The 17878-nt window shown below is 47.1% G+C and overlaps 1 protein-coding gene across 2 annotated transcripts in view; it reads left to right on the forward strand.

The window, feature by feature from the left end:
• LOC138491101 (probable cation-transporting ATPase 13A4) overlaps positions 1 to 17878 on the forward strand; it is a 978968-nt gene that overhangs the window by 702247 nt on the left and 258843 nt on the right. For both annotated transcript variants that reach the window (XM_069617419.1, XM_069617420.1), the window contains exon 21: positions 10317 to 10396. In XM_069617419.1, coding sequence (XP_069473520.1) covers positions 10317 to 10396 — 80 coding nt within the window. The remainder of the gene's footprint in view (positions 1 to 10316; positions 10397 to 17878) is intronic.

Below are 17878 nucleotides of genomic sequence, written 5' to 3' on the forward strand. Positions count from 1 at the left end.
TGGCAGGTTCGAGTGGTAAGGATAGATTCATTAGTAGTCGGAAGTAGAAGGCTGGTCATTTGTGGGTGAGCAGCTTTTTGTAGATGTCCGGTGGGCATGGGTCGCTGTGGGATCTAGCTAAGTTGGTATCTTTTAATAATTTGTCCACGATTTCCTCGCTTACAGATTTAAATTGATTGGGTATTGTGATGGTTGTTGGGGCGCTGATTTCTGGGATGGTGTTGTTTTGTGGTCCTGCTAGATGCATCGATGGCCAGTTGTGTTTCTTTTATTTTTTCTCTTAGGTCATTATTCATTTTCACATTTTCACATTGTTGCTTATTGGATTCTCATGGTATAGTGTGATTTCTTGGCTTTCGGGACTGCCAATTCGTGCAGCCATATTTGGCATTGGTAGTTGGTTTTGTCCACTTGGTTGTTGTGCTTCGTCCGTTGATTTCCTAGTTAAAAGTTCTGTTAAAGTTTTGAAGTCAAGTCTTTTGCTTGTTTCCTGGAGTTCTATATTTGTGAGCATTATGCGGCTCAGGATTTTGACAGTGAAAGGGATCATATGATGCTTGCTCCGTATGATTGGCACTGGTGGGGTGGCAGTCGAAAGTCCATCCCCGAAGCAAAAAGCATCTAGTGTTTGTCCCGAACTGTGCGTGGGTTCATTCACTATTTGTTTGAGATGTAGTGTTTCCAGTAGCGCACTGAGGGAATTTGTTGTTGTTTTATTTTCTCTTTCGAACCAGATGTTGAAGTCTCCCAGAACGTTTATGGAGTTGTGATTTGTGGAAAGGTTAGCTAAGGCACCCGTTATTTTTGCGGTGAAGTTAGCGTTGTAGGTGTACAGTCTCTAGATCAGAAGAAAGAGTGCATTGAATTGGTTGTTGAGCTTGAGGTTGACTAGGAGTGATTTGCAGTTGTCTGTGTAGGTTGAGGGCAGGAATGTGGAGCTGATGTGATTTTTGTGTGCTAGAGCTATTCTTCCTTCTGTTCCTGTGGCTCTGTTAGATTGCATTAGTTTGTAGTCATAAGGTATGGCTTCATGGGCAATTACATTGTAGTTGTCTGAGTGGGTCGGTGTCTGTCGGTCCTTCGGTGGGCCCCTTTGTTGCCAGGCGCGTGGCTATATCATCTGTCCCTTCGATGAGGAGATACATTAGGTTGCACAATGGATTTCCCTGTTCTGGGTCGTTGCAGTTAGGTGTTTGGTTGTCCAGGTGGCCCTTTTTCCAATCTCTAGTTGTCTTAGGATTGTAGGTGGTGGAGGATTCTAGTGTAGCTCTGGTTCTCCTAGGTATCTTTCCAATCCTATTTTCTCCATTGTCAGGGTCTGTTTGTTGGGGTGGGTGGTTTAATGGTATAGTGGGGTCTCCCCTGGTATTTACAGGGTCCTTTGCTGCTGACTGTTTGTTTTCTGGTGCAGCTGTTTTGTAGGTGGAAAGGTGTTGAGAGATGTACAATGTCTTTGTTCTCATCTTTGTTTAATGGGGATTGGTGGTGTTTTAGAGGTTTTGAGAATACTAGTAGGTGGTTTTTGTTGTTCAGCAGGGTTGTGGTTCTTTACACTTTCTTGTTCTGTTTTCCATTCTTGTTCGTTTATCCATCTTATATCAGTTCATATTTGTAGTTGTGGATGTTTCACAGCTAATGTGGGTTGGTAGTCTATTGATGTAGTGGCTGTGCGTCAAGCTATTTTGGTGGTTGTTTCCCTGGTTGGGAAGGCTCGCTGATGTTGATAGTTCCTATTGTTCTAATCACAGTGGTTGTGCCATTGTGCTGATCAATTACTGAACAGAATTGATCGAGTTTTTTAGGCTGCGCAGTGAGTGCAAACATACACAAACACACACACACATGCATCACACAGTCACACACATAAAGACCTGAAACGAAAGTGCAGAGCTGCAGAATGGAAGTGGCAAGCCTCAGGCTCATCCTCTGACAAACTGGCCTGCTGCCTGCTCCTAAGGCAATAAAAAATCTCTAACCAGGCCAAGAAAAGGGCCCACATTCAGGCACAGGTATCTGGTGCAGCCAACAACACATCTGAACTTTTCAAAATCTTCAGGGAGCTTGCAACTCTTCCGCAGTATCCTCCTTCCCTATTCCTTCTCAGGCACGCAGCAATGCACTCGCCACTCACTTCACCACCAAAACTCAGGACATCATTAACAGTCTTGTCCTCCACACTCTCCGAACCCATCCCTCACCCCCTTGCCTCACTTGGCCACTCCCCCTCCTCCTTCCTCCTTCGCCCTTGTCTCACTCACCCCCTTGCCTCACTTGGCCACCCACCCTCCTCCTTCCTCCTTTGCCCTTGTCTCACCGGAAGAAGTCTCCAGAGTTGTCCGCTCAGTGACGGTCTCTTCCAAACAGGTTTCCCCTTGCTCATCCAGGACCATCAAGGGCAACATTTGCTCTCTCGCCCCTGCACTTGCTGATCTCTGCAACCACTCCTTTGCTACTGATACTTTTCCATCCTCCCTCAAGCACTCCCATGTTCGCCCCCTCCTTAAAAAACTGTCAGTAGGACTTTGCTGTCCAGCCAACTATCGCCCCATCTCCATCAACCCCTTCCTGGGGAAACTGCTTGAGAAATTGGCCCTCCCCCAATTTAACACCCACACTGAATTTGTTGACGGTCTCCATGAACATCAATCTGGATTCCGAGCATCCAAAGGCATGGAACCGTCTCTTCTAAACACCTGTGAAGAACTGCTTGAATCCCTTAATTCCAACTTCCCTGCTGTTCTCATCCTCCTTGATCTCTCCTCTGCATTTGACACGGTCAACCACTCCATCCTCATACAAAGGCTCCATGACACCCTTGGTATCTTGGATCGGGCACTGGACTGGCTGACCTCCTTCCTAAATGACCGCTCATCCCAAGTCATCCTGGGCACCTTCTCCTCTCCTACTTCCTTCTCCACCTGTGATGTCCCCCAGGGCTCTAGTCTCTAGCCTTGGTTCTTTAACATCTACCCTACTCAGCTGGCACTCCTCATCTCCTCCTTCTCTCCCATCTTCCAGTGACGATACACAACTCTTCTTCAAACTTCCTGCTGACCTTCCTGCTCCTTCTATCATCCCTGACTGCCCTTCTGCCATCCTGGCCTGGTGCACTTCCACTGATCTCTGCCTCAATGCCAGCAAAACGGAGTTCCTTCCCATTGGGATGCCTGTTCCCGACTTCTTCCCCTCACTCTGGCCTTCTTCCATGGGCTCTCCCCAGCTCCATCTTTTGAAGCCAGAAACCTCTAAGTCATCTTCGACTCCTGGCTCTCCTTCCTTCTTCTAACTCAGGAAATTACTTAGAAGTCCCACTTTCAGCTCTTCCTTCTCAAAGGAATTCTCCCTTTTCTCACTTTCCCCCAGAAACACAATGTTACCTGAGCCCTGGTTCTCTCTGGGCTTGATTATTGCAATAACCTCCTCCTGAATCTTCCTTCTTCCACTCTGTGACCCCTCCAGCTAATCCAGAATAGGGCAATGAGACTTATCCTTGGCCTCAAGTCCAGGGACCACATCTCCCCGGCCCTAAAAAGCATTAACTGGTGCCGGGTTGCTTCACACATTTTATTGAAATACCTCTGTATCATCCACAGGACTCTCTGGGGCCCGGGTACCACACTATATGCAACTCTCTCTCTTACCAAAGATTCCCCCTCTAGACACCGATGCTCCTCTGGCACCAACTCATTGTGTATAAAGCGTTTCTCTAGACAGAGGGCAGGAGGTCGACCGCTTTCTTCAGCTGGCTCCATCCTATGGAACAGCCCTCCCCCTCTTCGTCTTGAGCAGGACTTTCTTAAATTCCCAAAGATCCTCAAGACCTTCCTCTTTACCCCCTCCTCGCCTCCCTCTCTCCTCTGCTAATCTCACAGTTTCTTTTTTGGTGTTCAGGGCGCTTATGCATCCTCAGGGCCCTGACCTCCCGCACCAAATCACACCAGTTTATGTCTATCCTCAGCACTTGCCTCGCCTCACCCTTCACCCTGGAGCCTCACACTTACCTTACATTGTGCTTTACCTGTTGCCCAACCATGAGCAACCCAGCACCTATCCCATTCCCTCTCCCTTCTGCATTTGCACGTTCTGAACCCTCACAAGGCATAGTAGGTTATCCCCCCAGTCCTCCCTGTATTTAATATTTTTTATGTATTTTAATTAGGGGTGTACCGAACTTCTGCTTCAAGTAAACATTCGGCTGAATTCCAGCTGAAATCAGCTATTCGGCATTCAGCAGAATGCTTCCTGGAAATTTACTTGAAACCGAAGTTCCACCCTGCTCTGCAAGATTGAATTATGCTCATTACAGATTGCATGAAAGCGTGAGCTACTATTATTATTGGCCAGCAGGTGGCACCATTGCATCACCGTTCACGGACACAAAGTGGATGGGCTATCCTTAACTTTAATTTCACACGTTAATGTATGACAATGGCTGGCTCAAAGGGTACAATTGTGCCATTAGCAGTGTCTTTGACATGGAGAACAGCTTGAGATTGAAACGCTGTGTTCTCCATTACACTCCAGCATACGGCTCTTATTTAGCAAATGGCTTCTCCTGGCCTCTGTCTGTGGCAGAAGCCTCTGTATGTACAGTCATGCTAAGTCTTGTTAATCTTCCCCCACTGGGCCATATCTAGAGCAGGCTAACATAAAAATGCAAACTGCCCGCTGGCACCGAGGCGTTCTTTCATTTATGGCCGGGGCATCTGAAATGTATTTGCAGGGACTGCCTCCTTTCTCTCGAGCTGCAAAGTGAGTTTCTCAGCCCATTTTGTTTGTGGTTCTCAATAGCGGAGAGAGGACAGGCGTTGTGTTATTGAATTTGAGAAGGGGATGCGGGGGTTTGGATTGACCCCCCCTGCACCCTCTTCTTCAAGATGAAAGGCTCCTGTACAAAGGATTCGCATATCATTCCTGTTCGCCAAACGCTTCTGCTGAGGGCATAATGGCTCTTTATGGCTTTCTTGCAGTTAATCGGCAATTAACCCAGCTCATGACATTGTGTGCATAAACTCTGACTGCATACCTGCTTGCAGGGGCCTGCCCAGATTAACATACAGCATGTATTGGGCACAGCTTTACTGCCTTCTGATGGCAGTCAAAAGAGCCTGATTAAAAACAGCCATTCAAGGCCATATGTTTTGAAGACATTCAACGTGTTCCTGTATTTAGGGATATTGGGCGGCACTGTGTGATGCTTAAGGAGTTCAAAGGAGTTCACGCCCCATAGTGCTCTACCTGGCGAATGCATGTAGAGCCTTTCTCCTGCCATGCCTTATCTTTACCCATGCAAATGCCATTGAGCAGTTTCCCTGGTGTGAGTATTGAGAGCGGAATTTAGCATATGTGCCCTCTCCCCCCCCCCTCCCCCTGACCCTCAGGGGAAGAGGAATTGCTCAACAGTAGGAGGACAATTGGGTATAGAAGGAGGGGGGTCGGATGTAGTGGACACAGGGCAGGTTTTTTATTTGAGCTATGGAGGCAGGGGCGTTGAGGGTTAAGGTGTGTGGGTTTGATGCGTGAGAGAGAGAGAGAAGGAAAAATATGGCAACAGGAAAAAAGATCACGAGGAGGGTGAATGGGTGGGTAACAGCAACAGAAATGAAATGACCAGTGGGTATATAGAGTGACGAGGTGGGGAAAAGAAAAACAAACTCAATGGCTAGAGCCACAAGTCCAAGGAGGACCGGAACCCAGTTTGCCCACACAGGGCAACCTGCACAGCTGCAGCACAACCTCTGGGGCTAACAAGCTCCCTTCCACAGCGCCATCTGCATTGCTATTTATCCTGGGTAATGGGTGGAATCAGACACTGCTAACAACTCTTAAAGAAGGAAAGGCTTGAGGAATATATATAGGGGTTTAATACTAGACACATTTCTAGTAGTAAACCACTATTCGGCTGACTATTCGGTTTCGGCCGAATAGTTCACTCAACTATTCGGTATTCAGCCAGATAGTACATTTGCTATTCGGTACACCCCTAATTTTAATTGTTTCTCATCCCTTCTCCCTTCCCTGTTGCCCTGATGGCGCTTTGAAACAGTATTTCCTTCCTGTACAAGCGCCTAAAAAGCGCACAATGTATAAATAAATACATACAATTTAAAAACTGAATTAGGTTCAAAATTCATTTATTTGACACAAGCTTCACCGCACACATACATATACTGATTTGAAAGTGTCATATACACAATGCTGTTCCATTGCAGTTTATCGCTGTGAGCAGCACACTACATTCTGGCAATTGTGATGTTCACTCAGTGGTTTTTTATCCACATTGTTTTAAAATATAATGTTCACAGAGTGACAACAAAACATGTCCCTGGGTAGAACACACAAGACGCGGGAGGTTAGTCAGGTCTGTTCAAAGCTGTCTCGATTTAATCAAGATGTGCAGCAGCCCACGTCTCTATCTTGCCAGATCAATAGATAGCACTGATCATTTAATTTCTTAGTTATGAAAGCATCTGTACAATCCTTCCTAGAAGCTTTATTTTAAGCGTTGAAAGTCAGTAAACCCCTAGAATAGCTCAGTGGGTTAAGAACCTGCATCAGCGATCTAGCTTTAGGTTTCACACGAATCACTGCAGATGGAATTTTAACCAACCAAGCCAACATTCCAAAAGAAATTCATAGTGAGAAGAGTCATTTATCAACCATTTCATAAAGCGCACCCCAAAAACAGAATAGTCTGTTGACATTTTTAAGATATATTGCCAATATTGGCCAAGCAAATGAATTGTATAGGAGCAAGAAAGCTTAAGAGCTGATTATTGTACATCTAGCATTAAGCAGACTATTCACAAACCCTAGCAACCTTTCAGAGACATCGGCCAGTCATAAAATCCTGCCAGATAGCATTTCCCACCAGAACAGCATTTTTTTGTGAGATGCGATAAGAGGCTGAGCAGGGGACTTGCGACTGACTTTCCCTGCTCCTCCTAGTCTTTTCCTGAAACGTGTCTGTTATTAAATCTCCCCCTTTTATCTTTGCTGTTGTACTTGGTAAGCTTATCATACAGCAATATTGCAGACATTGTGCTCCCTTACACAATGGCGAAGTGTAATGTTCCCAATGGGCTGCAGATCCACAGGGCTTGAAGGCAGGTGTGGGCTGGGAATCCATGAATGGTGTAACTCTGGTCAGCTTGATAGATCTACAGCGAAGGAACTACATTCCAATAACGCTTTAAGCATTGGGAAGTGGTCCCACTACATGTCTGACTCCTTCCATCCAGCATTGGCTGTCCATTCAACAGCCATTTGCATTCTGGGACTTGTAGTTCAGCTTTTGCCAAATGTATGTACCACAAAGCAAATGCAGATAGATACTGGCCAAAAAGCAAACACTGACTACGAGTCCGCATCTATCCCACCGCTGCCTCCATACTCTTTAGGATGGTTGGGAAGCAGAGATGCATGTTCCATTGCACCATGTAGGTCAGGTGTAAGTCGTGCATCCTGTGCTGAGTGTTGCTCTGCATTCTGGGATTTTTAGATTTGCTTCACATTTATCACTGCAGAGCTGTGACAGAATGCAACAAAGGAGGCATGCCAAAGTGCCCAATTTATCTATTTATTGAACATTGTGTGGCACCTATACAGCCCTATTCACATGTGACACTGCAACAAACAGGTATCAGAAGTCTGCTGTGGGTTGGTTGTGTTATTAGTAATGTTTGTTTGCTTATTGAATTTTTGAAAACAGGCATCCAGCATGTAGTTTTGTGAAAGTGTAAATAAATGTGCGATTTTGAAAAACAGTTTTTTTTGTGCTTTCAAACAAGCAGGCAGGATTATACATTTTGTATAAATATACAATTGACCTGCTCTTTCACAAATAGCTTGTCAGGCCTGTTGTCTGCCCTTGCCTTGAGAAGGCATATGGACAATCAACATGAACAGCCCCAACATCAGCACTTTTCATGCAGCGTTGGCACTTACAAGTGAAAGTGCCACTGGGGGTAAACTTGCCCTCATGGCTCGGCAGCCCTCATCTGACAACAGGAGTGTAGATCACAGTTCAGAGGAACACTGCAGGCCGCTCCAGCTGCCACTTCCCTGGCTTCTGAGTCTTGAACCTCAGGAGATACATACAATCAAATGTATTTCATCTAAACTGGACAACTGGAGAGACCTTGAAAAATCTGGTTTAGTCCAAGCAGCAACCCCAGATGGAAATATTGATGAAAGCCTCAAGCTCTTCCTAGTGGCCGAGAGGCGTCAGCTCAAGAACTTGTGCCATGTCTTGGGTCTCGGTTGAGTCTATCAGTGGGCAAGACTTTGTGCCTGAGGATGACTTTGTAGCCAAAAGATGCAAGCTTCGCTTCTTTGGAGATGCCATATGATGCCGAAACGTGTCGATGGTTGCCTCATGCAGAGGGAAAGTGGTCTTTCAGTTCAGACAAGGACCATGCATGGGGTCAGCCCGACTCTGTAAATTCACAGAGGATATAAGAGTCAGCCTGGTGATTTCCAGGCTGCCAGAAAGGATGAGTTGAAGCTTTCTAGCACATCTGTCTCATCTCTGTTTTCTAATACTAGGCCATTACTCATTAGTACCCGGCGTGGGTCAATTAGAATGTAACAAGCATTCTGATTGGCCCTCGCTGAGGCATTACCTGGCCGGCAATACCTTGCACGCACGTACGTGCCTGCGTTTGTTCCCGGCGGGGGGCATGGCAGCCCCTTAGCCAATGAGGAGGCTTGAAACGGGCAATCCCAGCTCCGAGCCTCCCCAAGGCTGGAGGCTGCCCTTGTCCCCCACCGGGGATTCAGGTATGTTTTTATTTACTCCACCCCCATCCCCTGCAAACTATCCCCTCCCTGCCCTCCCAACCCCACTTACTTTATTTTTTCTTCTTTTTCTCGACAGGGAACGCGCAGGGAACACTTCTGTTCCCAGCGCGTCCACTCCCTTTCCCGGCGGACATTTTATTTATTTATTTATTTATTTTCTGTTCCAAAACGCGGAACAGAAAAAAATGCTATTAGCACCCCAGGTCTGACGGGCCAGGATACTAATGGCAATAAGCCCCTCAACGACGGGCCAATTCCGGCCGCAGTAATGCCCCTGGGCCTGTAACTATGGGTCCCGTGGGCATTACGTGGGGCGATATTGTCCCGCCGTCTCGGGGCTTATTGCCACATTAATGGTTCCTGGTCGCTGTACTTTGTTTTCTACCTTTGGCATCTGCCCGCATGTGTGATTTACAAAAGACATTAAAAAAAAATGTATTGTTTTAATTGAAGATAACAGTAGTGTAGAGGAGCACACCTTTCTTATATTGGCTTTCTCAACGGGGTACATAGATTTCAAATCAGTTCCTCAGGATTTTTAGGTGACAGCAGAGTTAGATTCTGGGCTACAGAATCTAGTATACATAGAACAATTTTGGGATCGCTTTAGCAAAAATGACCTTGGCTCCGTGCACACTTTCGAGCATAAAACTATGCAAAAATGAATACTATATTTACTTGTGGTTTTACACCAGTTTTAATTATTTAAACAAAGTTTTTTTGTTGTGGTAACTACTGTACCCCATTCATTTTCTAATTTCTTCAATGTTCAAAACATAAATTGTTGCACACTTTTACCATTACTTCATGCTTGACAGTATATCCAAGTAAAGGGTACTTGAAACATTTCCATATGAATCACAATTCAAACAACAAAGTGTAACATTTTCTTCCCCCGTGGGTACATTTCCTATTATTTTAAGAGAAACTTTAGTCCATATACACTTATCCGCACCTGATGAAGGGCATTCGGAGCCGAAACGCATAGTGCATTAGAGAAACCCTCAAACAAAAGGACTATTGGCTTCCTAGCCAGTTACAAGTTTGATATATGGACTAAAGTATCTCTTAAAATAATAGGAAATGTACACTTGTTGAATTGTGATTTATATGGAAATGTTTCAAGTACCCTTTACTTGGATATACTGTCAAGCATGCAGTAATGCTAAAAGTGTGCAACAATTTATGTTTTGCGCATTGAAGAAATTAGAAAATGAATGGGTTACAATAGTTACCACAAAAAAAACCTTTTTTTAAATAATTTAAACTGGTGTAAAACCACAAGTAAAAACAGTATTCATGTTTGCATAGTTTTAGGCTCGAAAGTGTGCACGGAGCCAAGGTCATTTTTGCTAAAGTGATCCCAAATTTGTTCATTGTTTTAATTGAACCCGGTGCCGTGATCTGAGTCCGGTTACAGTCACGCGCAATAATGGCAATTGCAATTCTATTGCTTTGAAGTTTCGAAACAGTAAAGCACCGTATTGTTCACCTGCACCTTTCATTTCTCGCAGCTGCTGATGAATGGAGCCATTTTTGGCCGGATGCCCCCCGCGCAGAAGTCCAGCCTCATCGAGGAATTCCAGAAAATGGAGTAGGTCATTTCCTCTAACATGTGCAGAATATTCTGTGTTTGTGAGTGAGGTCTACAATGCAAGGGGGGGGGTCTGAAACACACACTGTTTAACCACAGACCTGAAAACAGTGGCATCAAAGCGCAAACACAGGAAGAAACATGCGATCAGAAATTCAACAACATTCAAGTTGATGTGTTCAAATACATACCAACAGAGACACTGAACACAACAAGCACGCAAGCAGACACACACATCTGGATGGCATTCATGACCACAATGACCCCACATGCAGACATACACACCTGGACTGGCATTCATGACCACAATGACCCCACATGCAGACACACACACCTGGACTGGCATTCATGACCACAATGACCCCACATGCAGACACACACACACCTGGACTGGCATTCATGACCACAATGACCCCACATGCAGACAGACACATCTGCACTGGCATTCATGACCACAATGACCCCACGTGCAGACACACACACCTGTACTGGCATTCATGACCACAATTACCCCACATGCAGACACGCACATCTGGACTGGCATTCATGACCACAATGACCCCACATGCAGACACACACACCTGGACTGGCATTCATGACCACAATGACCCCACATGCAGACACACACATCTGGACTGGCATTCATGACCACGATGACCCCACATGCAGACACACACATCTGGACTGGCATTCATGACCACGATGACCCCACATGCAGACACACACATCTGGACTGGCATTCATGACCACACTGACCCCACATGCAGACACACACACCTGGACTGGCATTTGTGACCACATTGATCCCACATGCAGACATATTTTCATTTATTTATTGTACATTTGTTAGGCGCTTATACAGTCAGGGATGTCATGTGAGGTCTGCCACCAGGGGTCGAGGTTGTGACCCCTGAGGTCTCCCTTGCTACCCCGTGGTCTCCCTTGCTACCCCAGCGCCATTTGGATATTTGTTTCTGGAGTGGCTGGCTTTCTTGATCAGACCTCTTAAAAATAAGAGGGGGTTCCACAAGCGGAACACTTTGAGCAGTGACACTAAATAAGAAACAATAGGAATAACAAATAATATGTCTTTCTGGAATTCTATACAATAATGGCTAGACTCAGTAAAGGTTTATTTCAGGCACACTTCAGGGGGTGAGTCACTGATTTAGTCTGTTCTTAACTCAACTCACCCTTTCATATTTTCTGAGGTCAATAAATGGTAGTAACACAGGTGGGGTGGTATTGTATGTACATTTATTCTATATAAGGCACTTAAGCATAAGTGCTATATAATAACACATCGTTATCATTTGGTCATGGACATCTGCTTGCATTCACTGTAATTTGGTAAAAATGTATGTCAAATTATAGTGGTATCGCACCCATATTTTTCATACTGTACTTAAGAACAATGCAATGTGATGCCACTTCCTGTTTTGTCAAGGGGTGAAAGGTCATGTTCCACTGCTTCTTGTGATGTCACTTCGGTGTGGGGCAAATGACATCACTTCCTGTGATGCCATCAGTGGTCAAAGGTCATGTGATGTCACTTCCGCTACCCCTGGCATTCTGGTGTAATGACATCCCTGTATACAGCAAGTAAATTGTGATTCAAAGCGCCCACACGGCAACAGGGAGGGCACATGGGATTGAAAAACAATCAGACCCTGAAGGATAAAGACGGACCTACTAGGCCATGTGAGCATTCAGAATGTGCAAGTGCAGAGAGAGGACAGGGGATGAGGGAGAGGGGGAAGTGCTAGGAGTGCACGTGCTCATGAGTGAACAGCAGATGTAAGTGCCCAGTGGAGGAAGTGCTAGGGAGAGTTCAACTGCCAATAAATAGGTAAGTGCAGGCCTATAGTAGCTTAGGCCAGTGGGTGTCATGGCAAGTGCTGTGAGTGGGCAGAGGCCGAAGTTGATTGGGTGTGGGAGGCCAGGGCCCAGAAGGACACATAAAGGCCCTGGTCACCAATCTCAGCAACTGTGGGATTAGCAGAGGAGGGAGGAATGGAAGGAGGAGGTGAAAAGGAAAGTCTCTGGGAGCTTCTGGAATTTGAGGAGATCTGACTGAAGACAAAGATGAAGGGGGAGCCTCTTCCATAAGAGGGAGCCAGCTGAGGAGAGAGATCGGCCACCAGCCGTCTGTTTAGCAAAGTGCTTGACACAGAGAGTTGGTACCAGAGCAACGTAAAGGTCTAGAGGGAGAATATTTAGTAAGAGCAAGTAGTAGATAGCATGGTCCCCGGCCCCAGACCGCCTTATGGATGATGCAGAGGGATGATCTGAATTTGATCCTTGCAGCAACCAGGAGCCAGTGGAGAGTTTTTAGAGCTGGAGAGATGCAGTCCCTGGGCTTGAGGCCAAGGATAAGTCTTGCTGCCCTATTCGGGATTAGCTGGAGCGGTCGTAGAGAGGAAGAGGGTAGATTCAGGAAAAGACTATTGCAGTAGTCCAGCCTAGAGAGAACCACAGTTCTAGAGACATTGAGCTTCTGGGGGAAAGTGAGAAAAGGGATAATTCCTTTGAGAAAGAAGAGTTGAAAGTGGGACTTCTTGGCAAGGTCCAGAATGTGAGGGCGGAAGGAGACAGAGGAGCTGAATATTACTCCAAGGTTTCTGGCTTTGGGTGAAGGAGATGGGGGAGACCCTACAGAGGGTGGCCAGAGTGAGGGGAGTAGTAGTCCCAATAGGAAGGATCCCAGTCTTGCTGGAATTGAGGCAGAGATTGTTGGAAGTGCACCAGGACTGGATGGCAGATATGTAGTCTGGGATGATGGAACGAAGTAAGGAGAGTGTCGGAGAGACGTTTGAAGAAGAGTTGTGTCATCTGCATAACACTGGAAGTTAGGGGAGAAAGTGGAAATGAGGTGTGTCAGTGGAGCAAGATAGGTGTTAACAAGCCAGGGAGTGAGGTTGGAGTCTTGGGGGACACCACAGGCATAGAAAGAGCTGGAGGAGGAGAAAGAGTCCAGAAAAACCTGGGATGGGCACTCATTGAGGAAGGAGGTCAGCCAGCCAGTGCCTGCTCCAAGATACCCAGGGTATCATGGAGCCATTTTTTGAGGATGGAGTGGTTGACCGCAGAGGAGAGATCAAGTAGAATGAGGACAGCTGGAGAGTTAGAATCCAGAGATGCAAACAGTTCTTCATGAAGTAGTTTCTGTGCCTCCGGATGCTCGGAATCCAGATGGATGGTCGTGGAGGCAACCAACAAGTTCAGTGTGTGAGGTAAATTGGGCAAAGGCCAGCTTCTCCAAGAGTTTCCAGAGGAAGGGTGTGATAGATATAGGGTGGTAGTTGGCTGGATACGTGGGGTCGGCTGTAGGTTTTTCAGGAGGAGACGCACAAGGGAGTGCTTGAGGGAGGAAGGGAAGGATTCAGTGGCAGAAGAGTGGTTGCAGAAATCAGCAAGTGAAGGGGCAAGAGAGCCAATATTGTCCATAATTGTCCTTAATGGTTCTGGAGGAGCAGGGGGAAACCTGTTTGGAGGATACCTTCATGGAGGGGACAACTCTGGTGACCTCATCAGATGTGATAGGGGAGAAGGAGGAGAGAAAGGAAGAAGGATGGTGGGAGGCAATAGGGGGCAAGGGAATGAGTGAGAGGGGAGGGATGTGCTCAGGAAGTCCTGAGTATTATTAGTAAAGTGTGTGTCCGATGCGTCAGATGGGTTGGAAGCAGAGGGGTGAGGAGGAGACTATGGAACAGTTGGCTAGTTCCCTGCAGATTTTAAAGAGTTCAGCTGTGTTGGTGGATGCGCCAGAGACGCGCGCCTGGCTATGGGCCCTTTTCTTGGCATGGATGGAAAGTTTATATTGTCTTTGGAGCAGGCGGCAGACCAGTTTGCCAGACGGTAAACCTGAGATCTGCCACTTCCGTTGCGCAGCTCTGCACTTGCGTTTCAGGGCTGCGAGTTCAGATTTGCAACAGGTGTCGCGCTCAGAGGCAGGCTTCAAGTGGATCCTCATGACTGGGGCAAGAATGTCCAGAGTGTTAGTGATGGCCAGATGGAGGTTGCTGAGAGCAGAGTCTGAGATAGAGTCTGTGGTGGGGGGGAGAGGGGTGGATGAAGGTGGATGCAAAGGCAGCGGCTGACACTTGCTTCATCAGATGAATGTTCATGAACGAGGTTGGCAGGGCAGGAGGAGGTGTGGTCAGAGGGCAGAGCCGACCCAGGTGAGAGGAGAGTAGAGAGTGGTCATACCAGGAGAGAGGGGTGATCAGTGGGAAGTAGAGTGAAAGATCTCCGTGTGTAAGGGTATAAAGAGTGTGTCCAGCCGAGTTTGTTGGACCAGAAGGCAGAATGGCGAGGGAGAGTGAGGTGTAGAGGTCACGGAAGAGAGGCGTGGATGCCGTGATAAAGGAGTCCAGATGGAAGTTGAAATCGCCCAAGAGACAGGTTTTAGAGGTGGTTGTGAGAAGAGAGGAGCAGAAATCTTCCCATTCAGAGAGGAATAGAGAGGTAGAGCCAGTTGGCCTGTGGATACTGGCAATGGTCAGAGAGGAGCTGGGAGAGTTGACCAGCTTGCAGACCAGGCTCTGAAAGGAAGAGTAGAGCGGGGTGGGCATGAGATAGGAAGGAACCCACACAGGGAAAATCGAGGCAACCCCAATGCCAGCACGGTGAGGGCGGGGCTTGGAGATGATTTTGAAGCCATCAGGGAGAAGAGAGTCAAAAGCAGTGACTGAGCTGGCATTGAACCACATCTCGGTAAGAGCAAGGATGCCGAGGTCAATGTCTTCAGGAAGGAGGCAGATATCGGCGGAGGGTTTGATGGCTGAGCGAGCGTTGAGTGTAGCTCGATGAGGCCTCCATCTTTGAAGGTTTTCCAAGGAGTGTTACAGGGGCTTGGTACTCCAGTCACAGGAGGTGGGGGCAGAGAGAGTGGAAGAGGGAGTGGCAGACGTGGGAAGGAAGTTAATGAGGAACAGCAGGAGAAGAAGGTTGGGTTGAGGACCCTGAACCAAGGTAGTGCCGATGTGATAAACATAATACATAATGATACACCTGGATGATGTGAAGCCCACCACGAGGACTTGCCACTTGCTGTCACCGTTATTGGGAGAGGATGTGAAAGGGGAGAGAGTAGCGATGAGAGGAGGAGTCCATAGATCTGGGGCGGGGACAGAGAAGAGGATATTGGTGAAGACCTGTCTGGAAGTTGCACTGACATAGGCGTCTGCGATGGGTAGGCCAGGGTTAGTGGGCAGGATGTCTTTTTAGTGATTTTTTTTCTTCCAGACTTCATGAGAGAGAGAGGGAGGGTAGGTGATAGGGTAGGGTAGCAGTTAGAAAAGATAGGGGAGATGGTGAGTGCCATTGGGATGGCAGAGGATAGTTGAAAGAAAGAGGAGTGGCTGCAATGCACAATCCTGGCCCAAACTCAGCAGGCAGCCTAGTAGTTACAAAAGGACACAGACGGTACAAAATGCAATGCAATGCAAATCAGGGGTGCAAAGGTGCTAAAAAGCACACACCTAGATTCGAATTTAAAAAATAGAGACAAAAGGCAGTGCAACATGGGGTGCAAAGTTGTTAAAAAGAACACCCCTAGAGTCGAATTTCAAAAAAGGGACGCAACATGGGGTGCAAAGGTGTTAAAAAGCATACACCTAAGATTCAAATTTAAAAAAAGGACACAAAATGCAGTAAAGAAGCAATAGATTTGGTGATGCAAGGAAGGCAGAGGGAGATAGGCACAGTTTTCGTTCAGGGTTGTTAGTGGAGGAGGCAGTAGGAACGTTCAGCCATCACTCACTGATAGATCTGCAGAGAGCGTAGAGGTCCAGGGGCCCAAGTTCATGGGATAGTATCAGGAGGCTGCTTCATAGTTTGGAATGGGGAACTGAGGTGAAGGCCCTCCGAGCCCTTCAGGGGGGCGGCTTCTATGTCTGCCGGCTTCCTATTGACCAAATCAGGATGATGGGGGCCAATCAGAGGCAATGTGACATGGTTGGTATGGCAACCCTTGGAGGCACGACTGGCAGCCATATTGGTATAGCTAGGTGCTGCTGTGCAGTGCACGCATGTGTTGTGTTGGTTATGAGGCTAGTTGGCCCGGTATAGTCTCTGCAATGCCACAGATATTGTGAAAGTCAGTCTCACCCTTGCCGCCGTACGAGGTCACCCAGAGTGCCCGAGCCCTGTAGGCCCTCTATAGCAAATGCCTCCCCATCCGGTGCAGGCCACATGACATTGATGGTGCAGAAGTCCTCAGTGCTGCGACCGACGTCTCGTTGAGAATCAGGCAATGAATCACATTTGTATGGCAATCACATTTGCCATAAGGAGGACTGGCATTCACATACATAATGAGCCCACATGCAGACATACACATGTGCACTGGCACTCCCATCCACATTGAACCCACATCTGTACTGGCATTCACATCCACAATGAGCCCACATGCAGACATACACATCTGCACTGGCATTCCCATCCACATTGAGCCCACATCTGTACTGGCATTCACATCCACAATGAGCCCACATGCAGACATACACATCTGCACTGGCATTCCCATCCACATTGAGCCCACATCTGTACTGGCATTCACATCCACAATGAGCCCACATGCAGACATACACATCTGCACTGGCATTCCCATCCACATTGAGCCCACATCTGTACTGGCATTCACATCCAAAATGAGCCCACATGCAGACATACACATCTGCACTGGCATTCACATCCACATTGAGCCCACATCTGTACTGGCATTCACATCCAAAATGAGCCCACATGCAGACATACACATCTGTACTGGCATTCCCATCCACATTGAGCCCACATCTGTACTGGCATTCACATCCAAAATGAGCCCACATGCAGACATACACATCTGTACTGGCCTTCCCATCCACAATGAGCCCACATGCAGACATACACATCTGCACTGGCATTCCCATCCACATTGAGCCCACATCTGTACTGGCATTCACATCCAAAATGAGCCCACATGCAGACATACACATCTGTACTGGCATTCCCATCCACAATGAGCCCACATGTAGACATACACACCTTATCTGGCATTCACATCCACAGTGAGCCCCCATCTGGACTGGAATTCAGATCCACAATGAGCCCACATGTAGACATACACACCTGATCTGGCATTCACATCCACAATGAGCCCACATCTGGACTGGCATTCACATCCACAATGAGCCCACATCTGTACTGGCATTCACATCCACAATGAGCCCACATGCAGACATACACATCTGCACTGGCATTCCCATCCACATTGAGCCCACATCTGCACTGGCATTCCCATCCACAATGAGCCCATATCTGTACTGGCATTCACATCCACAATGAGCCCACATCTGGACTGGCATTCACATCCACAATGAGCCCACATTTGGACTGGCATTCACAACCATAAGGAACACGTGTGCAGGTGGCACGAGAACTCTTTTAAATTGGATTACTCCTTTGAATATATCTTCATTTATACATCATCTCATCAAT

The sequence above is a fragment of the Ambystoma mexicanum genome, chromosome 10, assembly GCF_040938575.1.
Source record: "Ambystoma mexicanum isolate Mex_15411 chromosome 10, UKY_AmexF1_1, whole genome shotgun sequence".
Taxonomy (NCBI): domain Eukaryota; kingdom Metazoa; phylum Chordata; class Amphibia; order Caudata; family Ambystomatidae; genus Ambystoma; species Ambystoma mexicanum.